General features: G+C 58.2%; 1 protein-coding gene and 3 long non-coding RNA genes across 6 annotated transcripts; 2 read left to right on the top strand and 2 right to left on the bottom strand.

Annotated features, from left to right (window-relative positions):
• The first annotated feature begins 4093 nt into the window (after positions 1–4093).
• On the top strand, positions 4094–11260 carry LOC121019550 (uncharacterized). Its single transcript, XR_005785660.1, has 3 exons — positions 4094–4185; positions 9848–9978; positions 10140–11260. It is a non-coding gene; the product is annotated as an uncharacterized LOC121019550 (long non-coding RNA).
• Positions 11261–13556: 2296 nt separating this feature from the next.
• Positions 13557–14294, bottom strand: LOC121019557 (uncharacterized). The gene is made up of 2 exons (XR_005785680.1): positions 14198–14294; positions 13557–13881 (listed from the first exon to the last, which is right to left on the bottom strand). It is a non-coding gene; the product is annotated as an uncharacterized LOC121019557 (long non-coding RNA).
• Positions 14295–16170: 1876 nt separating this feature from the next.
• On the bottom strand, positions 16171–16948 carry LOC121019552 (uncharacterized). Its single transcript, XM_040459069.1, has 2 exons — positions 16582–16948; positions 16171–16450 (listed from the first exon to the last, which is right to left on the bottom strand). The coding sequence occupies exons 1-2, from the start codon at positions 16929–16931 to the stop codon at positions 16198–16200; spliced, it is 603 nt and encodes a 200-aa protein (XP_040315003.1). The 5' UTR covers positions 16932–16948; the 3' UTR covers positions 16171–16197.
• Positions 16949–21820: 4872 nt separating this feature from the next.
• Positions 21821–23332, top strand: LOC121019563 (uncharacterized). Of its 3 annotated transcripts, none has more exons than XR_005785687.1 (3): positions 21821–22553; positions 22716–23098; positions 23230–23332. It is a non-coding gene; the product is annotated as an uncharacterized LOC121019563 (long non-coding RNA). The 3 variants fall into 3 exon arrangements; XR_005785685.1 differs by lacking the exon at positions 23230–23332 and having other exon boundaries at positions 21821–22165; positions 22241–22553; positions 22716–23101; XR_005785683.1 differs by lacking the exon at positions 23230–23332 and having other exon boundaries at positions 22716–23101.
• The last annotated feature ends 3469 nt before the right edge of the window (positions 23333–26801 follow it).

Raw genomic sequence — 26801 nt, forward strand, 5'->3', positions numbered from 1 at the left:
CCCCCCCCCCCCCCCCCCGGTCAGACTGAGTCAGGCAAGTGCTGGCTCACTGCCACAATGCTAGCTCTGAAGAACCAGAGGGGCCCAGTGGCCTGTACTAGCCCACGGGGCCACGCAGACCGCCCTCCTCAGCCCCATCCGGGCCTCCGGAGGGCCAACGGGCAGACAGGTGGGCCGACAGGGGTCCCAAGGGAGCAGGGTGCGGGCGGGCGGCCCGGCAGGGGAGCCCGGTGGTCAGGCATGCCCAGCTCTGCCCTCTGGCCCCGCTCCTGGCTGAGGGCTTGGCCTTCCTCCGTCCCCGCCCTGGTGCAGGCGGGCAGCGGCGGGCAGATCCGGATGCTGTGGGATGCGGGTGGAGCCACGAACTCCCTCTCCAGGTGCTCCGGGCAGGTCGGCCCCAGTCCGGGGGACACGCGGGGTCCCAGCCCAGAGAGGACTGCTCGGGGAGACCCCGCAGACAGGAGGCCACGGGGACGGGCAGCCCCGAGGCCCGCGGAGCCCTGGCCTCCTCATGCCCTCTGTCACCGACCTGTCACCTCCCTTGGCGGGCAGGCCCCAGGGTCCTCGGAGAGTCCGCCCCGTGCCAGCCTCAACTGTCAGCCTCCGTGTGAGCGCCTGAGAAGCCTTTTTTGGGGGCTGAATTGCCTCGATTTCCCCCCCTCGGCTGGGCCCGCTCCAGGGCTGTGCGTCCATGAGTGAACAGGCAGCTTTGTTTCATTAATTGTCCCCGTTGGAAAAACTCCGGTATTAATATTTATGAGAAATGACCTAATATCCACGCTGCCTGCCGTGTGTTTGCTTAACATATTTAACGTGATTTGGGGGCTATGTTTACTTTTCAACTGCCTCAGTGAGGGGGCCTGACCTGCGTCTCCCCACCGTGGAGAAGCGGCGATGTGAGCCCCGTGGCCTCCAAAGTCCGCGTTTGTGACGCCTCGGGGAAGGCGCCCGGGACCCCCCACTTGGCCCGGCCCTCGGGAGGGAGTCCTGCGGGAGCCGTGGCGCCGGGTGGGGGTCCCCTGAGCTCTGCAGCTGTGTGCCATCCAGGTCCCAGCCTGGCAAACCCGGGGCAGGAGCAAGGGGGATTTCTCCGGGAAGAGAAGAAAAAACATTTGAGCGGTTTCTGAAAATAGCTCCTTAGGCAGTTATAAGACAGCAATTTAAGTAAGTGCTTTCTTCCAGTTTCTCCTGAACATAAAGGTAATTGTTTTTGCCCTGGAATAGATGGCCGGTTTTACTATAAATCGATTCTTTTAACATCCCTTTGTGCACTGCATTAGCTAATGTGGTGTGGCGGGCCAGCCCCACGGGGGTGGCAGGGACCGCGGGTGCCCTGGCCCGGGCCGTCCGACCCGACACCAGGAAGGATGTGTTCTGGGAAGACCCGGACCCGTGCGGCTGGATCCCGGCTCTGCTGTGGCACCTTCCCGAGCCCCCGCTGGGTAGAGGGGCGTGAGGACGAGGACCGCCTCTGGCCCCAGTTGTTGGCGTGAGTGTTAGAAACGGTGCCCCGTCCACTCTGGCCCTGCGTGGGTGGTTGGAGCGGCCAACCTGGGTGGCCGTGGGGACCTGGGTCCCACCTCTCCCATGTGGCTCAGAGACTCCAGGAGCTGTTCCCAAGGGGCTCCCGCAGGGTTGTCCTCCCTCCTCCCTGGCGAGCCTGGCAGGCGACACCTCAAAGCCAGCCTGTTGCCTCGGAGACCCCGAGGTGAGTCTGGACAGGGAGGGGCCCGTGCCCGGCCCGGGGGTCACCACGCAGGGGCGATTAGGACCAACACGTTCACCGAGTGCCATCCTGAGCGTTCCGGGCCGTGAGGTCTCTGCGATGTGTCCAGGGACATTCTAACGGAGAGACCCGTGTCCTGACTGCTCACCTAATAAGGAATAAAAGGGGACATCGAGAGCGACCCCTCCACCCCCACCACGAGGTGCCCCTTCCTAGGCTTGAGACATGCACCACACCTCCCCCCACGGGGCACAGAAATGATGTGGGAGGGGCGAGGGGGAGGGGGAGGGTGTCCCGGTGCCGCCTGCCTGCTGGGGGTCCGGCAGCCAGGGGTGGGATGTCCACGTGATGCTCGAAACCCACCGCAGGAGACCGGGCAGCACCGGTGGCCGGTCGTGACCTGGGCCCCGTGGTCAAGCTGAACACCTGTAGTGCCTCAGCCACCCTGAGGGGTGGACACCGTCTCCCCATTTTATCGCCTCAGCACGGAGGCTTCGGGGACTTTCAAAGCCAAAGCCCACAGCTTCCTGGGCCTCTCAAGCACACCTGCTCACGGTACAGCCTCAGACTTAAGACATCAGACGAAACCGCTGCCCCTGCTCCGGGGTGTCGGTCAGCCGCCTGGACCTGTCCGCTCCCTCCCGACCCAGCCGCCCCGTTGTCTGTCTTCTTTTGCCCGGGGAAGGGGTGACACCCACAGCCCCCCCCCCCCCCCCCCAGGGAGCCAGCACGGCAGGGTGGGCAGTGAGACCTGAAGGGGAGAGGGGCCGGGACCCGGCAGGGGACCCTGCACGTGTGACGGAATCTTTCCCTGCGGAATAAAGATGAGGCTCCCGGCCCCGATCCGGCTGCCCGCCGAGCCCGGCCCCAAGGCCCCCGGGAGAGGACACCAGCACGCGTGATCAATCAGCCCAACGCTTCCCAACGTGCTTCTCGAGTTACACGCCACAGGGATGAGGTCATAGCGGCTGCCAGCCCGAGCCAGGGAAGGAAGAGGCCCCTCTTTTTCAAACCAAGGGCCAGCACAGGCCAGCTCTTAGTGCCTCAGAATCCCTCTTCTTGGCTTTGGGAAGGGGACGGCTAGTGCTGGAATCCCTGCCTCAGGTCACGGGAGCAATTCATGCTCACTGCAGAGGATTTGGAAGATCCAGAAAAGCAAGAGGAGAAAGACGATATTCAGAATCTCACTCCATTACATTGCCTTCTAGTGTTTTCCATCACACGGCTCTACTTACCTGCCTATCTACTACTCATTAATCCATCCATCCTCCATCCTTCCTTCCTTCCTTCCTTCCTTCCTTCCTTCCTTCCTTTCTTCCTTCCAACCACTCATCCAGTTACACTTATCTATCCATCCATCCATCCATCCATCCTTCTATCCATCTGTCCGTCCATCCATCTATCCATCCATCCATCCATCCATCCATCCATTCAACCATCCACCCATCCATCCATCCTTCCATCCATCTGTCCATCGTTCTATCCACCCAGTCATCCATGTAGCCACCATTGTTCCTTCCTTCCTTCCTTCTTTCCTTCCTTCCTTCCTTCCTTCCTTCCTTCCTTCCTTCCTTCCTTCTAAACATCCATCCATCCATCCATCCATCCATCCACTGGTTCATCCATCCATATTTTCTTTCATCCATCCATTTATCCATCTGTCATCTTTTCAAACATCCTTTCTTCTTGATGATGCCCCTCAATTTGCCCGAACGTATTTCCTAGATTCAGCTGCGGAGGGAAAACATCAGGTCACAAAATAATGTGCTGGTCACAGGAGGTATGGGGGTGGGAGGGAGCGGCGATAGTGGGATACCTCGTTTTGTGCATGTGAGAAGGACGGTGTGTGAATGTATGCGTGTGCGTGTGACTGTGTGCACATCGGTACATGTGTCTGAGTGTGTGCAAGTGTGTATGCGTGCCCCCACAGGGAGGGGGGGCTGGGAGGATGCAGCTGGTGGGTACGGTGGGAACCCCGCGTGGGCCTCCCGTGAGAACTCCCTCGGCCCTGCCGTCAGCCAGGACGTCCATCTCTCAGGCCCCAGGGAGCCGCCCCACACCCTGCTCTGGCCACCTTGTTTGGGCCAGGGGCACGTCCAAAGTCAAGATGGATGAACACGTCTTTGCTTGTCATGCAGCCGGCCGTGCGTGTCGGAGCCCGCTCTCCCACACATGGTCCACGTTAGCTGCCTCCCCTGACTTGTGTCCATGAAGCGCCTGGCCCTGGTGGTCAGTCCCCGCCCCCACCGCCAGCCTACCTCCATTTCTAATTGGGCCGCAAAGCCGTTTAATGGTGTCTGCGAGGCTGCAGGCTGCTCGGGGCAGAACAATGCGCTATTCATGTCCAAACAGAACACTAGTGATCGGGCTAATATCTTGAAGCTAAAAAGCAAGGCTTAATTGCGACAGATGCTGCAAATTCCAGTGCAAAAGGCCAGCTCCTATGTGATCTAAACCAGGTATGTGCCAGGGGTTCATTTTAATAGCGGCTTTTATTTTTTTTATTGGCATATGCAAAACTCACTAACGTTCTGCACAACAGACCAGCAACGGTCTCTTAGGAAACCTCCCCAGGGAAGAGCCCCACAGACCTCGGTTGCTATTGTGTGGGTTACAGGAGACCCCCTACCATTTGGCCAGCTGTGTCCTGGCGGACCCTGGTCTCTCCTCTTCCCTGGGCCAAGATTTCGGGTCTTTCTAGACCACTGCAGCCACCAGTGCATCTGCCAAACGTGCTCAGAGGCTGTGGGTCCTCGCGGATGTGGCCTCCCCTTTGCCAGACAGCGTCCTACCCTCCCAACGCCCACTGGGCTCTTTCCTGCTCGTATGCTCCTGACGTGCAAACACCTGGCTTTACTCTGAAACTGTAGCTGTTGGACAGGGTGCTCCTGTTTTTAATATCTTAGCTGAATCTTCCAATCTAGGAGGAAAGTTCCGGAAGCCAGGGGCTGCTTGTGGTTTCTACAGTGTCTAGGACCTTGCTGAGAAGAATGGGCTTCAGTTTTCATGACTTCCACTTTCTCAGAAAAAGATACCAATCCCAAAGCTCCCAGCTCTCCCCGGGACTAGGGGAGGGCCTGTGTCCTTGCTGTTCCGAAAGGGCCCTTGCCCTGCGTGCCCCATCCAGTCCGGGGTGGACTCAGAATATTCCTAAAAGTGAGCCTGACAAGGAGGGCCTGGAAGCTGAATCCAAAGCTCACTGTTGCTCAGACAACTGAAGCTGCCCCCTCCTGACCCACTTCTGGAGGTATGGAAACTGCTTTGGATTCCTTAGAACATGCTTTCTGTTGTCGTAAAAGCTAAACTGAATGTGGCTTCCTGGCCAGTGAGGACTGTGATTCCATTCACTGGGGCTCCTGAGACCCCAAGGGAGCTGTTGGTGGGAGTTTTCTGAATAAATACCCCAAGAGGAAACCTCAGCTTCAGGTAGAGTCAAAAGTTGCAGAGACTGCCATCAGTTTACTCCAATTTACTCGTCTATTTACCATTTACTTATCCCTTCATCCATCTGTTCTCCTACCCAACCGTCCATCTACTTATCCAACCATCCATCCACCCATCCATCCACCCAATCATTCATCTGTTCACCTGCCCACCCATCCACTTAGCCAGCCAGCAGCCAGCCAGCCAGCCAGCCAGGCATTCATCTATCCATCCATCCACTCATACATATATCCATCCATTCATCTGTCCACCCATACATCCATCCATCTGTCCACCCAGCCATCAACCCACTCATTCATCTATCCATTCATCCATCCATCCATCCATCCATCCATCCATCCATCCACCCACCCACCAACCCACTCATTCATCCATCCATCCACCCACCCACCAACCCACTCATCCATCCATCCATCCACCCATCCATTCACCCAATCATTTGTCTGTTCACCTGCCCACCCATCCACTTATCCATCCATCCATCCATCCAGCCAGCCAGCCAGCCAGCCATCCATTCATCTATCCATCTATTCACTCATACATACATACATCCATTCATCTGTCCATCCATACGTCCATCCATCTGTCCACCCACCCACCAACACGCTCATCCATCCATCCATCCATCCATCCATCCATCCACCCATCCACCAACCCACTCATTTCATCTATCCATCCATCCATCCATCCATCCATCCAAGAAGTATTTACTTGGATCCTACTAAGTGTTCAACAATTCCCTTCTGGAATTATGGCAATACACCACCCTCTCTTGGGCTATGGGGTAGGCCATGGGGCTTGCACCAGTGGCTGGTGGTTCAGTGAAGACCAGAAGAACCGGGAAGTCAGTGAATAAATTGCATGTGCACAGAGACCAGATGAAGAAGAAGCCCTCTGTCTGGGACTGGGGCCGGGCACCTGGAGGCCCTTCCTGCAGGAAAGGCTCTCCCTGTCCAACCCAAATCCCCCAAGAAATCCCTTTTCAGGCCCAGGATCTGGAAAACCTCCAGATAATTAGTGGGCAGGGAGGAGGGGGGCTTAACACCGGGGAAGTGAGAGTCAGGGGCCATTAACTAGGGGTGGCCCAGGCTCCACAGCCTTCCTCTCCCTCCCTCTACGGTGCCCCGGGCCAGAGAAATACAGGCCAAGTGGAGCAGTGGCCCTCCTGTGACCCCCACCTGTGGGAACCTGGGCCCAGCATTCCACGAGCTTCGGACTCTCCTTTGAACGGTAGCCGAGCACTTGCCCACGGTCACAACAGGGATGGACCACAGTGACCGCTGTGGTCCAGGTGGCCTGACGCTCGGTCTGGCTGAGCGAGATCTCTGGTGGGGTGGCAGGCTGTAGGAGTCAGCGGTGTGGGGACAGCCTCCCCGTGCCAGCACTCATTCCATAGACTTCCTGCGTGGTGTCCTCCGGTGGGGACAGTAAGAGGGACTGGGGATACCCGGGACCAGGGAGCTGGGACCAAAACCCAAGGCTGTTCCTCTAGGGACCCTTAGGAAGACGCACCGTACCACATCCCCGTGGGGGAGATGCAGGCAGAGGGGCACAGGGGCCTCGCTCGGGGGAGGGGAGCCAGGCTGTGTTCTCATTTCCGTCGGCTTCTTCACAGGACTCTTCCGCCTTGGAATCTTACAAGCATAGAGAAAAGTACAGAGAACAACAGGCAACCCCCCTACTCACACTCCCGCCCACCTTTGTCACCTTTATCTCGTTGGACAGCCCTTGATTCCGTCCTGTTTCCACTTGGAATCTCTCAGATTTGGTCTCGATCGTTGCCAGGCCTGGTTTGTACTCTTCCGCTGGGCATCGCACGTCTAGTCCTGCTTTGCATGTGGTCTGGACGGGCTGTAAGTGGCTTCCCGTGTGATGTGCTGTCGGGTGGAGCACCCGTTGGGAGGAGCGAGGCTACACCCCGCGGTGTTCACCCGCTGTCCTGGTGATGGCATTCGGGGCTATTCCTGCACGCGATTCCTGGGTGCACACCAGTGAGCTCTTTTAGGGAACGCACCTAATGGTGGGATTGCTGGCAGAAGGTGTGACTTTACAGACGAAGCTGGCCAAATGACACGGGGGGTTGTTGGACCGACTCGGGGGCCTCTGGCCCCAGCGGTGTGAGAGAGGTCGCCCCCGCTTGGTGCCTCAGACCCTGTGTGGCTGCCCATCGGGCATCTGTGGGGCAGCCTAATTAACATTCCCTCCTGCCTGCTGACTTCGAGCATCGCTGCCTCAATGCCCAGGCGGTTGTTTCTGCATCCATAAAACACTCATAGCCTTTGCCCATTTTTCTGTTGGAATGTCTTATCTTTTCTGTTTACTCTTGATTTTTAATTTTTTTATAATGTTTATTTTTGAGAGAGAGAGAGAGAGAGAGAGAGAGACAGAGAGACAGAGCATGAGCAGGGGAGGGGCAGAGAGAGACGGAGACACAGAATCCGAAGCAGGCTCCAGGCTCCGAGCTGTCAGCACAGAGCCCGACGTGGGGTTCAAACCCACGAAATGCGAGATCATGACCTGAGCCGAAGTCGGACGCTTAACCGCCTGAGCCACCCAGGTGCCCCATTCTTGATTTTTAAATGAACATTTATAAAAATACAACACCACACAGAAAAAAAAGGTGCAAGTCGTAAGTGTGCGATTGAATGCATTTTCAACAACTGGGCACACCCGTTCACTCGGAACCCAGACTGAGAAAAAGAACATTCCAGAACCCCAGAAGACGGCTGGGTCCTTCCTGGGGAAGGACCTTTACACCCCCACCTTTGCACTGAAGGTAGTGACTGTCCTGACTTGCACTGCTGTGGACACGTTGCTATTCCTGAATTCTGCGCGAGTGGAGTCACGCAGCCTGCTCGGCCGTGTCTGGTCTCTTCTGCGCCATGTTTGTGTGTGGGGTGCACGGTGTCATTGCCAAGAATAATCACCAGGGCCTTCTTGTTAATAATCACCGTTGCCTTCTTGTGCCTTCATAGTGGCCCCTTGTTTAAATGCGTGATAGATTTGGGGCGCCTGGGTGGCTCAGTCGGTTGAGCGACTGACTCAGGCTCAGGTCATGATCTCGCGGTTTGTGAGTTCGAGCCCCGCGTCGGGCTCTGTGATGACAGCTCAGAACTTGGGACCTGCCTCAGATTCGGTGTCTCCCCCTCTCTCTACCCCTCCCCTGCTCGTGCTCCGTGTCTCTCTGTCTCTCAATAATAAATGTTAAAAAAAAATTTTTAATGCACGATAGATCTGTACATTTTAACATTGATGAAGCTGGGTCATTTCCGGTTTTATGATATTTTGATTGAGGGTCATATCAACCACCTTGTAAATGCCTTTTGATTCGCGTGGGCGCCATTTCTGTTGGGCATCAGCACCTGGATCTGAGTGACGTTCTGGTTTTAGCGGGACTTCCAAACAGTCTCTCACAGGGTCCGCCCTACTGCAGACCCTCTGGCCGCGCACGGGGGGGCCTGTCGTTCCCCATCCTGCCAGCACACGGCCGGCTGAGGTGTGCGGTGGTGCTCACCGTGGCCTTGACTTGCATTTTGCTGCCGACTAAGAAGGCCGGGAGCTGTTCCGGGTCGTCTGGCCCTGTGGTGTCCCTCCCTCATCTGGGGCCTGTTCAAGACTTTTGCCCACCTTCCTGTAGGGTTGCCTGTTGTTTGTGTCCTCTGCGAACACCAATTGTATTGCCACAGGGGTGCTGTTCCACGTGCCGGCTTGCTCTTTTCTCTCATAGTAGCATTTTTTAATGATTGAAATTCAATTCTACACAGTTCAGTTTATTACTCCCTTTCTTATGTTTAGTCCTCTGAGTGCTGCTTAAAATCCCGGCCTGCCCACGGTCGTGAACATACTCCACGATGTCCTCTGGAAGCTTTATCGTTGTTCCTTTTACATTTACAGCTACACCCCATCTGGGTATATTTTTTTGCATGGTGTGAGGTAGGGACCAATTTTCATTTTCTTCTGCAGGTGACTATCCAATTGACCCAGGACAATTGCTTAACAATGTCTTCCTCTCCCCACTCCTCTGTGCTGCTATTTTGTCAGAAGTCAAATGTCCATATGATGCATCTGCTTCCAGACTCTTCTGCTTTGTGAGTCTGTAAGGATGGGAATAACATCAAAATGGAGCTAGTCGCTTGTAAGCAGAGACAGAAAGTGTAGCAGCCCCTTAGGCTGCGTAACAAATACCACACATCGGGTGGCTCACAACACCCCCTTTTTATTACCTCAGAGTTTCTGAGTCAGGAGTCAGGGTACAGCCTGGCTGTTCTCTGCTCAGGACCTCGTGTGACTTCAGCCAAGGTGTCTGCCAGATTGCGTTCCCTTCTGTTAGGGGTCCTCTTTCAAACTTATGTCATTGTTGGCAGGAATCAGTATTTCCTTGCTGGCTGGTCTGTTCTCAGCTCCCAGAAGCTACTCTCAAATCCTCACCATGTGGCCCCCTCCATCTTTAAACCCAGCAGCATAGACCATCCCTCTCATGCTTCAAATCTCTTCTTCCAGAACAAGCCTACTCCCTTTAAGGGACCACCTGATTAGGTGAGGCCCACCAGGGAACATTTCCCTATCAGCTGATTCAGCACTTAATCACATCTGCCGATGAAATTCCTGCTCCCACCGTTGTGTTGTGGGTGTCTGTCTGGGGGGGGGGTATATGACGTGTCTTCTCCTGCTCTGTAGGGAGGCACATCCAGACCTGGAGAAGAGGACCACATGTTGCCGAGAGATGGAAACATATTTGCTCTCATAGCAGTAGAATTGTTGGCTGTGTGCTCAACATGACTCAGCTCAACATGATTCAGCTGCCCGAGGTAATAAGCCCCACAGCCCGGCCTCCCTTGTAGGTAGTCGTGGCCAAGCTAACGATGTCACTAACAGCGGTGGAGTGACATGTGCAATTCCAGGACTGTTTTGGGATGGTGCACAGAAGGATGTTCGGGTTTTTTGGTTGTTTGTGTTTTTGTTTTCTCAGCTTCTGCTCTACACAGACATGTGGTTGTGATCTGAATCCTCTTGGACCAGACAGCCGAAGGCCATACCCCAGAGGCGATGAAGACAAAGCAGAAGGAGGCTGGCTCCTCGGATAATCTCCTGAAAGGGAGCTGCCATGCCAGCCAGATGGCAAGGGAGAATTAAACCTTATGTGTTCAAGCCACTTTTGTTCTGTCGAACGCTTTCAAGCCTGAGCTCAGTTAATACTCATGGCAACTAATTTGAGTCAGACTTCCTACTGTTAAACCAGCCTTGCATTCCTCTGGTAAATCTACTTGGGTCATAATATTTTGTGTTTTGCTTGTATGCATGTTTCACATTGCCGGATTTAATCTTTAGATTATTATTTATGATTTTTACTATGATCATAAATGAATCTAGCCTATAACTTGCCCCTTCTTGTGCTGTCCTTTCCCAATCTTGATTATCAAAGTGATTTTAGCTTCACTAGATGATTTGGGCAGGTGTTTCTTGTTTCTAGTTTCTGAAACAGTTGATTCAGAATCGCGATGTTATACTTATCAAATATTTCAGAGACCACCCTCTAAAATTCGTGGATTCTGATGATATATTTTATGTGTATATTTGGAATTATCTTTAATGGGCAGGGATTTGTTTTTCCAGATAGTTATGTTTACTTTTTTGCTTCTGTTTTTAAAAACCAAATGATGGACTTTGTTTGGATTTCACCAGGTTTCCTGCTAAGGTACTTGTTATGAGCCAGGACCCAGTCCCGGATCCCACAGGGATTTTGTTTTCTCATGATTACATTGTGGTGGTGGATTTGGGGGGAGGGAGTTCTATGGCCTCGATGCTGTACGTCAGGGAGCCTGGGCTGGTGCCACAGCTTGTAGCAGTGACATTAACCTTCATCTCTGTCAGGGTTTACACTGCAAAATCGCAATTTTTCCGTTTGTATTTGAGGAATGCTTTAAGGCTGCCCAAACATCCCATTTCTCCGTAAGCTTTTACCCGCTAATTCTAGCTTCCATGGGTGGATCTTGCCTACAGCGGTTATCACCACGGTTTTGTAGAGGTGATTTTAAAATTGCCATCCATCCAACCATTTTATGTGTATTAATCGGAATATTACCGTGAAGACTTGCCCGTTTCCTTCCTTCCTTCCTTCCTTCTTTCTTTCTTTCTTTCTTTCTTTCTTTCTTTCTTTCCTTATTAAAAGATTTTATTTTTTTATGTGATGTCTACACCCACTGTGGGGCTCGAACCCTCAACCCCAAGATCAAGAGTTGCCCGCTTCTCTGACTCAGCCAGCCAGGCGCCCCCTTCCCACATTTATTTATTTATTCAATCATTTGCTTATGGACTTGTAGATATCTTCCCCTCTGGGTTTTAATCAAATACTAGTATTATTTATTTTCTTATTCAAATTGTTTCAGCTTTGGCCGGTGAGTGCTTTCTGATTGGTTCCTGTGTCCTTGAGATATACCTCGCTCAAATTTGTTCTTCTTCTCTCCTCCCAAGATTGTTTATTCTGGGCCTTTTGCATTTCCATATGACTTTTAGGATCATTTATCAGGTTCTGTTTTTTTATTTTTTTATTTTTTTTTAAATTTTTAAAAAATGCTTTATTTTTAAGAGACAGAGAGAGACAACATGAGTGGGGAAGAGCAGAGAGAGAGAGAGAGAGACACAGGATCCGAAGCAGGCTCCAGGCTCCGAGCCATCAGCACAGAGCCCGATGCAGGGCTCAAACCCACAGATTGCGAAATCGTGCCCTGAGCCGAAGTTGGTCGCTTAACTGACTGAGCCACCCAGGCACCCCTCAGGTTCTGTTTTTTTCAAAAAGACAACTGAGATCTGACAGGGGTTTCATTGTCTCTGCAGACCAGTTGGGGAATGGTGCTATGTTCCCAGGATTAAGTCTTCTGATCCAGGATCACAGGTGTCTTTCCATTTATTTATGTCCTTTATTTCTTTCATTTCATCATGGTGTTCTCAGTGTGCAAGCAATAAATACCTTTTGTTGCATGTACTCCTTACGATTTCATTCTTTTTGAAGTCATCACAAATCAAATGGTTTCCTTAATTTCATTTTCAGATAGTTCACTGATAGTATGTAGAACTATAATCCCTTTTTGTATGCTGATCAGTGTTCTCAGGTCTTATAGGTTTTTGTTTCTTGGGATTTTCTATGTACAAGAGGATATTATCTGTGAATAAATGTAGTTTTGCTCTTTCTCCAACCCGGACGCCTTTTATTTCTTTTTCTTGCCCATTTCTTTATTCGATTTATTCAATTTTTTTTAAAAGTGAATTTTGAAGTTCTTATTTTGAGAAAGAGAGAGAGCAAGCAGGGGAGGGGCAGAGAGAGAATCCCAAGAAGTCTCTGTGCCATCGGTGCAGGACCCCAGGTGGGGCTGGATCCCATGAACTGTGAGATCATCACCTGAGCAGAAACTAAGAGTTGTACGCTTACCCGACTGAGCCACCCGGGCGCCCCCAATTTTTTCTGTCTGAGCATAGTTAACACACGATATAATAGCTGATTTCAATCTTTTGTCTAGTAAGTGCAACAATGGGGCTTCCTGAGGGGCAGGAATACATTGTCCTATTGTGTGTGTGTGTGTGTGTGTGTGTGTGTGCACATGGCAAATTTTTGTTGAAAGATCAACATTTTAGGGGTGCCTGGGTGGCTCGGTGAAGCATCCCACTCTTGATTCCAGCTCAGGTCATGATCTCACAGTTTGTGAGATCGAGCCCCACATTGGGCTCTGGGCTCACAGAGGGGAGCCTGCTTGGGACTCTCTCTCTTCCTCTCTCTCTGCCCCTCCCCTACTTGTGCTCTCTCTCTCTCTCTCTCTCTCTCTCAAAATAAATAAATAAACTTAAAAAAAAAAGGCAGATCAACATTTTAGGTAATATAACATGGCAAGTCTGGAAATCACATTCCCTTTTCCCCAGAGATTGGCTGCTTCTTCTCTTTCTTTATTTAGTGACTTTCCCGAGCTCATTCTATAAATTAGAAGTCAATTGTCCTTGTCGTGGTGGCCACAGAAAGTTCTGCTTGGTTGCTTAGCAGGTCAGCTTACGTTTGGGAGAAGATGTCCTTAAATACCTTGAGCCAATAAGCGCTCCGGACTTTACTGAGAAGGACATCAGTGCCCCAGCAGGGTGGTTCTGAGTTCACCTTCAGTTCCTGCTCATGCCGAGTCTCAAGGTCAGCGGGAGGTGAGAGATTCACAGCCCCCCCACCCAGGTCCTTGCTGGGCACAAGTCCCTGCACACGCACGTGGCCTTTGGCTCCTTGGGAACGCACTCACACGTCCCCCTGGTCTGTAGGCTGGTCTCTCACAGCCCACGTGCTGGTGTTCAGACTGTAACAGTGCCCGGGGGGTGGGAGGGGGGGATGGCGAGCGAAGAGGCCACAGACACCCTATTCTCATCCGGATTCAACTGTTTTATGAACGAACGCGCTCCCAATTGTCGAGGCCTTAGGGGGAATTTCTAGAACTTTAAAAAGTTGATGTTGATGATTTTTGTGAGTGGCCCCCTTGCTTTTGTGGAGGAGCATCATTCTGAAAATGCTTCTTCTCGGGCTTTCAAACTTTCTATCTCAGTCCAGGTAACGACCGATGACGAGCCTGCTTATGACATCCGTGTGCGGGCGGGCGGCTTTTGTTGGTTTGCTCCGTTCGCTGAGCTGGCTTCGTGCAGAAGCTGTTTCCCCCGCCTGGGCCCTAGGTGTCGCGGGGCCTCGTGCCCTGTCGCGGAAACACGTTTCAAGCCCGTTTACATCACATTCCGCAGCTGGGAGCCAGCCCCCAGGCAGCCGCGGCATTAGCTAACCTCTATTACTGGTTTGGGTCATGTTATTCACTTTTGGGCCCCTGGAAAATTCCATTACTCTTTTGCAAGCTCAGCTCTCTTTAAGAGATGTGTGTCATATTTTACCTGGCCGTTCTAAGCTATTTCGTAAATAGGACGGTTCTCGGGTTATCTCGACTGGAATCTTCCTGGACAGGAGAGCTCTCTCTCTCTCTTTAACACTCACGCAAACACACACACACACACACACACCTGCCAGGCAGGGAGCGCTAAGCCGTGACGGGGACAGTGCGTGTGGTTCCCCAGCATGCGGACAGGTGAGAGTCTGACCTGGGTTCGGGGGTCTTCACGTGGCCCCCTCCAGAGGCGATTAGTGAGACAGGGATGAGGTTTCTGGGGTGTACGGACAGCCAGGGGTTCCTGGAGTCCCAGGGCCTCTGCCCACCAGACAGGGGCCTGCCTTTGCTGAAGCAGGACCTTGGAGGCTTCAGGACTATTTGGGGGCCTCAGGAGCACCCCCTCAGCGTTCAGACAGCGAATGTGTCACCCTGAGGTGAGGGTGTTAGGAGGGGGGCCTTGGGGAGCTGACCATGTCTGAAGGGGGGGCCCACGATGGGGCTGGTGCCCTTGTGCAAGACCCCAGAGAGCTCTCTTGTCCCTTCTTGCACGGGAGGACACAGGAGAACACGTCGTCTATGAATCCGGAAGACAATCCCCACGGGGCTCTGAATCTGCCGGTGCCCCACTCTGGACTCCCGGCCTCCGGGGTGCGAGGGGTGAGCATGTGCTGTTGATGTGTCCCCATCAGCTGAGTAGCCCCAGCTGGCACAGAGGGGGTGTCCCCAGCGGACACAGAGGGCGCGTCCCCAGCGGGTACAGAGGGTACATCCCCAGCAGGCACAGAGGACGCATCCCCAGTGGGCACAGAGGGCACATCCCCAGCGAGCACGGAAGACACATCCCCAGAGGGCACAGAGGACGCGTCCCCAGTGGGCACAGAGGGCACGTCCCCAGCGGGCACAGAGGACGCGTCCCCAGAGGGACAGAGGGCGTGTCCCCAGAGGAGACAGAGGACGCGTCCCCAGAGGGCACAGAGGGCACATCCCCAGCGAGCATGGGGGACACGTTCCCAGAGGGCACAGAGGACGCGTCCCCAGAGGGACAGAGGGCACATCCCCAGCGGGCACAGAGGGCACATCCTGGGAGGACCCAGGACGAAGCTGGCACTCCCAGAAGCCACCCCGTTTGTATCAGAGGACTTTCCGAGCTGGGGGTGGGGACGATGGGAGGGCTGGCCAAGGACGCCCAGTGGGGTGACAGGGTCCAAATCCAGAGGGAGAGGTGTGAGGACCAAGGGAGAACGGTGGTGGGTCGTTCAGACGGTGGATGTTTCCTTAGAAGAAGTGTGTGGGGACATCCCAGTCATCGGGATATAAATACCACGTCTCCCTCACCCCTGGCACTTGAACGTATATACATATATGGGCACACAATCTACTTTTTTTTTCCCTTTCCAGCCATTCAGTGGTTTTTATAAGCTCTAAATTTAGAAAGCAACAGAGTGTCTGGGACCGGGCTGCAGGCACTGGGGTTTCTGGGGCCCTGTTTCTGCCACAGCGACCGTTAGGAAGGCCGGCGAAGGATGAGGCCCCAGGGGGTGGAACCGGATCTCGGCCTCGTTCTCAGCGCTCTTGTCCCCGGGGACCTCTCGAGGTCTGTGTCACTCGGACCTCCCGGCCCCCTAGGGCCTCCCTTGCTCCCGGTGCCCCAGCCGCGGGACGCATGGCGTGTGCGTTCTCAGGCAGCGCTGGTCTGTGAAAGCCTGCGGGGGGACGGGAAGGACCGGGGCCGGGCCCTGGGGCCTCAGAGAAGGCAGAGATGGCTGTAAGCCTCCCCAGGGGACAGCTGACTTCCAGGGCGGGGCGAGTCCTGCCCATCGACACTGGCGCACCGGGCAGACGGAGCCTCTGGTCCAGCGGGGGGTCCGAGCGGCCCCAGCAGCACCCACGCGCTCTTGTCTCAGGAAACGCACCTTCCCCGGGCACGGGTCCCGGTGAGTCTGCGACCTCCATCCCTGCGGAATCTTCCGGAAAGGGAGCCGGTGCCATCGACCACAGCCCCACGGCCCCGACGGATCTCAGGACCGTGACAGGCACTCGCCGCGCCCCGTCCTCTGTCTTGCCTGCCTCGGGGCCGGGACTCCTCCTGGTCCAGCTGAGCTGACAGCCTGGGTCCTACGCCTTTTCAGGCTGTCAACCCCAAGCTGACCCGTTCAGAGCTACAGCCGGGCACTCGAGCACAGCAGGTGCACACGTGGGCGTGTCCCAGTCCCTGGCATCCCAGACACCAGACTCCTCAGGCTCGGCCGCCGCCAGAGTCAGCCTTTCGCGCCTGGGGGTCTCCTGACACCGTCCGGCGAGAGCGACCAGGCAGGACCGTCCGAAACTCATGAGGGCTCTTCCTAGCGTGACCTCGGTGACACGCGTCCTCTGGGCACCAGAACGTCTGAACCCACACGGCCAAAGGTGGGGGGTGGGGGGCTCACAGTCAGCCACTCGGGATGGGTGGGACCACCTGTGTGCCCGCCCGCTTCCCGAATCCGTGGATGCTACTAACGCGGCCACAGCGCCACCCACCTGTCGCTGGCTCTGGGAGGAGACCACGGGCAGAGGAGCGGCTCCGCATTCACAAAACGCCGTGTCTGCGCCGCATCTATAGGGGCCCGGGTGCGGTGCTGGAAAAGCAGGAAGAGCAAGCCCGCGCCCGGAGCGCACGCCAGGCCCCAGGTGGAGAGCCGGCCTTCCCAGCCCGGAAACGGTTCCACGGGACAAGGGCCGCCGAGCGGCCGGTTGGTATCTTTGCGGGGTGGTGTCGCAGCGGGGCCCAGGGTCAGTCTCTGATACCGAGACGGGTAGCGGACGGGTCCAGACGATGGCGCCAACATGCAGCCCAGCCATGCCCCCTGGCACTTGATCCGCGCATCCATCGCTCGAACTCGGAGGAAGCTGGGGGAGGAGGTGGTGGGGAGCTGGCCCAGGCACCCCGCGCCCTCAGTTGCTGGTGCCCTTGCACAGCGGAAGCTCCCCGCGCATGCCGACGGGGGCTTGTGTGCCCACCCTCAGAGGCCCGTGCGCGCGCCCCGTGCCCAGTGCACCCCGTCCCTGAGCAGCTCCCCCCGCCGCGGCCCACTGTCCGCGAATCAGCCCGTCTGCTCCTGGGGCCGCTTCTCCCCACGCAAAGCTCGGCCCATCGGGGGGTGGGGGCTCCTTCCTTGGTTCCACCTGTGCCTGGAGGGCCCGGTCCCCTTGCGGCTGGTGCCGCGGTTCCTAAGCTAAAGCCCCGAACCCCCACGGGGTGGCGGTAGGAGGCAGCACCTTGCGGGGGGGGGGTCATTCGGGTGAGATGAGGTCACAGGGTGAGCCCCCCGGGGGAGCAGGAGAAGACTGAGCTCTCCCCCCTTTCTCCCGCCGCCCCCCCCCCCACCTCGACCCGTGAGCAAGAGGGCAGCCGCCTGCCAGGAAGGGAGCGCTCACGGAAACGGAATGTGCTGGCGCCTTGATCATGGGCGTCCAGCCTCCAGATCAGCGAGAAGATGTCTGTCCTTGAAGCCTTGGGTCCCGGGTGTGTTCTGTTCCAGCAGCCCGAGCGGACCCCCCGAATCCCACCTCTAGGACTGGACCCCAAAGAGCCGAGGACGCCCCGGGCAAAGGTGCGTGCGTGAGGGGGTCCATTGCCCACCGCTCACCTCTGCCGGCTCTGAGCAGGCCGGACGGACCCTCGGCAGGTTCGCAAACCCTGCCCAAGGTGTGGGGGGCCCCAGCCAGGGCGTGGGGAGCACTCGGCAAAGGTGCGGGCCAACAGCCAGCGCAGATGGGGCCCCTCGGGGCCTGCCCGTCGGGATTTCAGCTCTTCCTGGGAGCGTCCGTCCCCAGCGGCCCAGGCCTTGTGGCCACGTCCTGGGGGAGGGCCCGGCTGTGGCTGCATACCCAGGGAGCAGAGAGGGGCCGGAGGCCAGGGCACCTGAGCCCTGGGGCTTGGCCCACAGTACGGGCCCCCGGCTGCCGCAAACCCAGCGTGGCCCTGACCCCGGGGCCTGGACACCACACGTGGCTGCCTCTCTGGCCGGGCTTGGTGGTGATGCCTCCCCCCGCAGGGGCCTCTTTAATATACCAGGTCAGGGCTGGTCAGGAAATACCCTAAGCCAGAGAGCCAGTGCTATGACAGGCAAAGAGCCAGGGAGGGTGACACGATTCCTGCCCCAGGGCCTTTGCTCGCCCCATGCCGCTCCCTTGCCATGCTGGAATGCTCTGTTTCCAGGTCTCCCTTGTGCTCTTGGCCTTGGCTTTGGGGTCTCAGCTCAGGGGGGGACACCCCCGACCACCGGGTTTAACTTGTCCCCCAGCCCAGTCTGTCCTTACCGTGTTTCATGTTATGTGTTATTTTCCTCACGGCATATCTGCCCCTCCGACACCATCTGGATGTGTGTTTGTTAACTGGCCTCTGCCCCACCCCACCGCCTCCCGACCGTCCCCAGCGTGCCCAGCCCTGCCTAGGGGGCCGATGGCAGGTGCACGGTGGAGGGGGGGATGGCAGCCGTCACAGAGGGCGGGCGGCGGCCAGACAGGGCGCAGGGTCACTTGGCACAAGGGGGGACCCTGGCCTCGTCCACACTAAACCGTTCATGTGATGTCCTCAGAGGTTCGGCGGCAGGAGGGGACAGGCAGGGAAGCCGCTGCACTTGGCCCTCCCCTGCTGAGCCAATGGGGCCCATTGCTCTGCCCCGCCCGCGAGGCGGACCCCCGTCTGCAGCTCCTGACGTCCGTCAAGCTCCCTTTCCTGGCTTTGGTCGCTTCCGGCTAACCGATCTTGTGGACATCTTGGGAGCTTGGTGACAAGACCCGAGGGCAGGTAACGGTTACCCACCCCCACCCCCGGCTCTCGCGAGGCGCAGGGTGGGTGTTTCAAGTCTCCGCCGGCCGAGTCCCGGCGCCCCTCTCTTGGGAGTCTGGGCGGGACCGGCGGGGCCCGCGGAGAAGGGGGCCGGTTTCTATTCTTAGGTTGAATTCCCTTCTGGAAGGCTCCGGGCGTGTCTGTGGCACAGATGCCCGGGGGCCAGAGCTCCCTGGCTCACTTGCCTTCCTCGTGTGTCTCCTTCCTCCCAGCCAGAGGGACAGGGCTTCTCTCTCTCCTGCCTTAGAGCAAGACGTCTGTCCGTGTTTAAGGCTCCTGAATGGAAAACACCAACCACCCGCACACCCGGCGCCGTGGAGCTTAGGACACGAGGCCAGGGACGCCCAGCTCTGCGGCTCTGAGACTGCACACACGGGACAGCCCGCCCCAGCCGCGTTTCAGATAAACGCGGACGATGTTCAGCGTGGGCCCGTCTCCTGGCAGCCCCACGCGTGCACGGCCGGGGAAGACTCTGGAAGACGCGCGCACGCCCCCCGACCGAAGAGACGCGTCAGGAACCCTCGCGGGTGAGCGAGGCCGCGGCGCCCGTGAAACGCGAGCGGAGGTGACACGTGTCCCTTCCAGGCAGAGGGGCCGACCCGCTCTCCCGTGGCCCTCGGCGTCTTTCTTACCACGGGGACAGATGGCCCATGGACAGCGTGGAGGCTCCCGCTGGCCCGGGTCTCGGATCCGCGGGCAGCTGATGGCACAGACTCAGGACGCGGAAAGCGTCCCCGGGGGCTGGGCGCCCAGAGCGGGCCGGCCTTCCCGCGTCGTGTCCAGCCGGCGACGGGAGCCCGGCCGGCTGCTCGACACCTGCCCTTGGCGGACGCCCTCAAGGGAAGAGAAGAAAGAGAAGAGACACGTCGCTGCTCCCATGGGAGCCCGCGGGACGGAGCCCTTGGATTGCCCAGCTCGTCTGTGATTCCTTCCCTCCTGTCGTGGGATCCCCAGATCCCGCCCTTGAGGGAGCTGCTTCCTCTTCAGGGGGTGGACACTGGGTCTCCGGGAAGGGCCAGGGGCTGCCCAAAGCACCTTGTTCTCATCCGTCCATTCATTCATTCATTCGTCCATCCGTCCCAACGGTTGTCATTGGGGCACGTGCCAGGCTGGCAGCACTGGGACACTAGGCTCCCAGAGCCCGTCCTGGAACACGAGCTCTGCTGGGAGAGACAGACAGACCCGATCACGGTCAGAGACTAGCTGGAGGCGGTCAGAACTTGCAAGGACGAGTGTGGGAGGCAGAGACTCCCTCCGCTGTGGCTCCGGACACGGTTCCAGTCCTGACCGCTGGAACTCAAGGCCCTGGTGGGCAGGCCCGCACCTGTGCGCCCGGTCTGGCAGCCGCCAGCCGCACGTGCCCGGGGCCCCGAGCGTCTTATTCTGACCGACGCCAACGTCTGTGGTCACAGGTGTCTGAGTTGCCGCACGGATCTCTCAGGCTTAGAGGCTGCTGGCATCTGGGAATTGGGAGGAAAGCCTCTCCAGGCAGAGAGACGAGCCCCTGAAGCCCGAGGAGCTGGAGAGAAGCCGGGGGGGTGGGGTGGGGAGGACAGAGGGGAGGATCGGGACTCAGCAGTCTGCACGCAGATTTTATTCAGCCTGAAGGAGAAGTGTAGATGGTGGTACCAGGGTTATGACCAAGTGACTTGCACGTTTTCTAGATCCTTCCGGCTGCTGCTTCTCCCACCCAGGGCAGCGGGTCTGTGCCGGGGGCTGATGCCACCGACCTGGCTGCCCCCGGCCTGAGCAGGGGGGCGGCTGTCAGTGGGAGGGAGCCGTGGGCGGAGCAGGGGCGCGGGACTGAGGCCCACAGCTGCGGTTTCCTGTGCGGCAGGTCGGGAAACCCCTGTGGTGGCTCCAGGCTCCGGGCGCCGGGCTCGGGTCCCCCAACCCGCCCGCAGTGGCCGCCCAGACCTCAGACCCAACCCCCCCACTGCTCCGCCCAGGGACGCTTCCCCAGAGTGCCACGGAATGTCACGGAATGTGCCACTCCTAACAGACAGACGGTGTTTGTTTCTCGAGAAATCTTGCCCCCACCCCCTAGCATCCTAGATCTGCTTCCAGTCGCCCAGAATCGGACAGCGCCTCGTGGCACAGAGGAGACGTGCACGGGACGTGGCTGGGGGACCACAGGGAGGGCCCGGTGCCGAGACCCAGGTCGGGGGGGCGGCCTCCCCCCCCCGCCGAGTGCTGCTCTGGGCTCTGCTCCTCCTAGAAGATGCTCCCCGGCCTCCGCCAGCCAAGCCGGGAACAGATGCTCCTCTTTGGAGCCTTCCAAGTGAAGGTCCCACGGATGCCGTTTAATAGAAAAGGCGACAGTCAGGAAAGGGGGAAATGGATCATTTTCGAAAGGTGAGTTGGGGGCTGTTTCGCGTCCCCGGACAGTGCCTCGGGGATCAGAGCGCCGGGTGCCGCCTCAAAGCAGACTCAAGGAGGGGAGGGGCCGGAAGGGTGACACCGTTCGTCACCGTCACATCGAGAAGAAGGGTGCACGTTGCAGCCACACGGCGCACACGTCGGACAGCCGTTCCCAGAACCTCCCTCCGCTGTCTTCCTACGGGACGCAGGCGCAGGCCTTACGACGACAGAAACGCGTCCCCTCCCTGGGCGCCAGGTGCGGGCAGGGCTGGCCCCTCTGGGGGCCCCGAGGGAGGGTCTGGGCTGGTGCGTCCGCCCTTTCTCCTGAGCACACCCGCCACTGGATTTGGAGCCCGTTCTCATCCAAGACGACCTCATCTTATCTGGCCAGATTCTGAGGTTTCAGGTGGCCGTGACTCTTTGAGGGACACCGTCAGCTCACGGCACACAGCTCTGCAAAGCCTTCAAAACCGAACACGAACCCTGCGGCCCGCATCGCCCCCGCCCCAGGCTGTCCCCAGCTCCTGGTGGCCCCGGCCGCTTTCCCGGTCTGCGGCTGACCGCGGGCTCTCCCTCCTCGGAGGCGCCTTGGCCGTGCCGGGCCTGCGGTCGGACCTGCCACCCTGCCCCGTCCGCCCCCGTGATGGGGACCGGGCCGCCGAGTGCACAGCGCTTGTGCGAGCGGGTCCCCCCTGAGCTGTCGGAGGGGCGGGTGTCCGCGGGGAGGGGGCAGCGCCCTCGGCTCCCCTCGGCAGACTCGCCGTGGACAAAAATCCTTTCACCTGGAATAGGAACTCCGCGGAGATGATAAATCTTCTTGCCCCCTCGTCTGGCTTTCAGAAACGACGCCTGCCACTTACGGTATGAAAAATGCCGGCGAGCCGGCTGCGAGCGGCACGTGGTAAAAAGGTTAGTCCCCGTACCTCGGGCTCACAACCCGCCACCCTGCCCCCACCCCGCACACAAAGCCTTTTCTTTCTCCAGCTGGAACCACGAACACCACATGAATGCAAAGAGCTCTTTCAACCTTAGATTTTAAATTATTTGAATTAAAGCTGGGATCCTTCCGGGCCTTGTGCTTTCCTGGTTATTTATCACTGGCTAAATGTACGGGTCTGCCGAGCATCTCCAGGGACCGCCCTCACTTAGACGCGGCCTCGGAGATGTTATAAACTATTTAAAACCGAAGGCTTGGCCGTGTCTGGCTGCAGGGAGGGCGAGCACGCTCTGCTCGTCGGAAGCTCTTTGGGAAAACGGGGGACTCGCCACTCGGTCATTCGCCCTGGCTTTCCTCTGGGTAATCACTTTAATACACTTGAAAATAAGCCTTTCCCCACTGAGGCACGGTGATTTTCCCCCCCCCCGGTTTGGCAAACATGGATTTTTTTTCCCTCCCCCATCCCCCTTCCCCCGCCCTGTCCTGTCTCGCCTGAAACTAACAAGCTTCCTTTTGTTCCAGGGACACCCCAGCCACCCCGATTTGCTGACACTTCCGCCGGGCGCCAGCAGGGGGCGGGAGACCCTCTTTTTTGAGGGCCACACTAAGGTGCTCCCGCCGGACCCGCCATGGGTCTGGGGCAGGCAGGGTGACTGTCGACACCGAGACCCGGGGACGAGGGAGGCCGAGATGGCTCCCCTGGGTGCCTGGGGAGAGGACGGCTCAGGTCAGGGACGCGACACGTTGAAGCCATCAGAACGGGCAGCAGCAGCGGTTTAAGTTCACGAGGCCAGCGGAGAGCCCCCCGCTAATCTGTCAGGGACCCCACTGCCGCTGAGGAAACAGAGGCCAGAGAGGCCACGCTTGGGTGACCAGCGCTCCGGTGGATGTGGACAGCCTCCAAGGTAGCCCCTGAGAATCCTACCTCCGGGCGCGTGCCCCTTCACGTGCACGCCTCCCCATGGGCTGGGCCGGCAGATGGCCCTCGGAACAACAGAAGGCGGCACAAATGACTGGACGTCCTTCCCGGGATCAGGTATAAAAGGGCTGTGGCTCCCGACCTGGGCGAGACGCCTCACGCGGCGAGGGATGGAGGCCTGCCCACAGGCCCGTGTGTGAACTTGGAAGCAGACCCCCCCCACCCCGGCCTCCCCGTGGACCCTTCAGATGAGACCGCGGCCCCAGCCTCCGGCACCCAGCTGAGCGGAGCCCGGATTCCAGGCCCACAGAGACCTCGAGATGAGAACTGACAGCTGTTTTCAGCGGCCAAGTGTCGTGTTAACTCATTGGGCGGGGCTAGGTGACGACACCACAGCCCCTCTCTGGGTCGTGTGCGGCCTCCCCTCCCCCGAGGTGCTCGCTGGGCTCCCGCCTCCTCACCTGGTCCCTGCTCATCAACACACTCTGTTCTCGCTGAGCAGGTGCAGAGCATGGGCTGAGTTGTGTCCCCCACATTCTTAGGCTGAAGTCCTGACCCCCAGACCTGTGCAAATGGCCCTACCTTGGTGGTGATATAATTAAGATGAGGCCACCAGGGTGGCCCTAATCCAATATGACCGACGTTCTTATACAGAGGGGAAACTGGCCACAGACCCGTGCAAGGGGTGAATGCCACAGGAGGATTGGGGTTCTGCTGATGCCAGGAGCCACCAGGAGCCTGGAGACAGGCCTGGAGGGTCCCTCCCCGGGGAGGCGTGTGGCCTCTAGGGCCGCCTGGCTGCATGTCTGTGGTCAAGCCGCCCTGGCCGCGGGCTCCGTCACAGCAGCCCCAGGTCACAGGTGGTTCCAACCCCCCTGTCCTTTCCCCCGGGAGGCTCCATGACACCCGGAGAGGAAGGGACTCTTGGAGCGGTAGGTCCCTCCTCCTCTAAAAACCGGGGCTCAGATCCTGGCAGCCTCTGCCCCGGCATAAGCGTGTGTCCCTTTGGCCATGGGGCACCTGAATCAGACCTCTAACGTACACACCAAGCCTACGAAGACGGACGTACAGGACATCCCACTCTTGTGATCGTTTAAACCTTGACAGCGGAAAACTCACTCAGTGCAAACCCTGAAGAGAGCTACACGGTCAGAAGAATCGGGTGAAGTGGGCAGCCGGTCGCTGAGCAGCCGCTCGGAAGGCGGAGCCCGAGCTCTGCAGGCCCCTTGAAAACAGAAACTCACGACGCGTACCGGAGGGAAGGGCGGGCCGCGTCCAGTCTGTTCACCTCCGCTCCGTCCTGCTGGGGCTGGAGCCTCGCCAGCCTCCGACGGGGTGCAGGATGGCCATGGCCCCACGGCCCCCCACCCCATGCAGGCATCGTCCCGTGAAGGGGAGATGAGACGGTGGGACCCCAAGGTTTCCGGGTCTAGGAGCGGGGAGAACGGTGGTTCACAAGCCTGTCTCTTGTTCCCCTGGAGGCAGGTGAAGCCCCGGCCCAGCCCCGCCGCCCCCCCCCCCCCCCCCCCGCCCCCGCCCCCGCCACTGCCGGCTGGCCTCCCCTCTGCCCCTCCCCCCTCTGCTTTCCTGCCTTCCATGCAGAGGCTCCCGGCAGCTCAGCACGTCTGGGCTCTCCCCCCTCTCCTCTGCGTCCCGGCCTAGATCGTCTTCCGCCTGCCCTGCAGCTGGGTGGGGCCGGTCACGCTGCGGGTTCCTGCCGCAGAGGGGCGGACGGGACAGTGCCTGGGATGGGCTGAATGTCTGTTTTCTCCCACCAGATTCCTACGCTGAAGCCCTGGTGTGACGGTGTCGGGAGGGGGCCTTTGGGAGGTGGTTAGTGTCAGATGAGGTCGCGAGGGTGGGCCCCACAGCGGGATTAGTGCCCGTCCAAGGAGAAGGAGAGACCCCAGCCCTCGCTCCGCCCTGCGAAGACCCAGAGGGAAGGTGGGAGTCCACAGGCCGGGCCAGGAAGCAGGGCCTCACCGGGACCAGGCCCCGCCGGCACCCCCGCTCTCGGACGTCCGGCCCCCAGAGGCGCGAGACACGGACGTCTGTTGTTAAAGCTGCTCTGTCTGTGCTGTTCCGTTATGGCGCCCGAGTTGCCCAGGACGGCCCCCCGACGGCAACGGCTGGGTCTCGGGGCAGGCCTGGAGCTGTGCCCACCCACACGGGGCCTGATGCCCCCGAGATGTGGGCTCAGGTTACCGTGGTTAGCGGTCCGGTGGCCGCCACCCGCCACAAGGAGAGAGCCTCCTCTCCTGCCTGCCCTGTGGTCAGGCGGACCAGGCACGGAGCCCTGGAGTTGCTGCACGGAAGGCCTCTGTCCTGATGGATCGGGAACCTGGGTCCCCCCAGAGCTGCCTCGGGTCTCCGGCCATACCCGCCACGATGAGGGGTCCACTTCTCATCAGCATGTACCTGGGTGAAGTTCATCACCCGCCGGGGCTGGGCCCCCACTCCCGCCGGGCCACAGAGCCACGTGTCCTGGGAAGTTTCCCTCTGCCTCCACACCATCAGCGGCCTGAGCGCTTGGGGACGCCACAGGCCAGCCCACCACAGCGTATTTGACCGCAGATGCAGAAGGCACGGCAGGCCACCTGACTGCTGGCCACAGGCCACCCCCACGAGGCGATAATTTAGGCAGATATTGAACAGTATATGAGAATTCAGGGGGAGGGGCGCAGGGAAGGGCCCTGCACCCCGACGCTCTCACCTATGTGACAAAGGCCAGCCATCACTGAAAATGACCAGGCACCTGTCACAGCGCCTGGCAGGAGGTGGTGCGTGAAGTGGGGCGGGGCGAGGGTCGGGGGGGGGATGGGGTGCACGTACAGCGCGTCCCCGTTGTAGTTTGAAATCTAAAACCCTAAGGAACACGCCAAGGTATCAGCAGTGCTTAGTGTGACCGGGTTGGCTCTACTTCTTATCAGCTTTATAATGCTTTTTCTTATGTTTGCCAAATTTCCTCCAACAAATGTGTTTAGAAAACACATTTTGTAGGTGCTGGGGACCAGCGCTCCATGAGGGTGGGGGACAAAAAGCAGGAGAGGGGTGGTCTGGCCTCAGACTGTCTCTCCCCCCAAATAGGCCTGCCTCATCTTCCCTGCCCAGCAGTGTCTCCACAGCGCCACCCTGAACCGTGGAAATCTCTGCCAAGGGCTGTGTCGCCGAACTCCCAAGAGGATGTCAGCTCAACACCAATTCCTTCCTTCTGCCCCCTGAATCCTGACTTGTTGCTGTCACGTTGGCTGCCGTGAGCCCGGTCTGCCCATCCAGGCCAGTTTAGTGAGTCAGGCTCATGGGAGGCTGACAGAAGAGTCACCTAACGATGTTATTCCTGACCCAACTGGCTGGAAGGGGACAACGGTAGGCAGGGCTCATGATTGCTGTGCTGTCAGCTGTAGGGGCCCCATGGGCTCAGCTGAAACCCAGAGGTCAGAAAGAAAGGAGGTAGATAAAGACAAGTGAGTATGCTGACTTCAGCTACCGAGAGAAGAGAGGGGGATGGGAGAGATAATTGAAGAGGAGGTTGGATGGATAGATGGGTGGGGATAGGTGAGTGGTGGATGGATGGATGGATGGATGGATGGATAGATGGATGGATGAGTGGATGGGTGGGTGGGTGGGTGGATGGATGGGTGGATAGATAGATGGATGGTGGATGGATGGAAGGATGGAAGGATGGATGA

This window comes from Herpailurus yagouaroundi, unplaced genomic scaffold (assembly GCF_014898765.1).
Source record: "Herpailurus yagouaroundi ecotype Mexico unplaced genomic scaffold, PumYag 77, whole genome shotgun sequence".
NCBI classification, from domain to species: domain Eukaryota; kingdom Metazoa; phylum Chordata; class Mammalia; order Carnivora; family Felidae; genus Herpailurus; species Herpailurus yagouaroundi.

Excerpts from the sequence above, each read along its gene's own strand:
- LOC121019552 (XM_040459069.1), bottom strand. The coding sequence starts at position 16,931 with ATGGATGCGCGGATCAAGTGCCAGGGGGCATGGCTGGGCTGCATGTTG. Across the intron at positions 16,451-16,581 it reads CCTCCCAGAGCCAGCGACAG|ACGTTCTGGTGCCCAGAGGA; the intron begins GTGGGTGGCGCT and ends GTGTGGGTTCAG.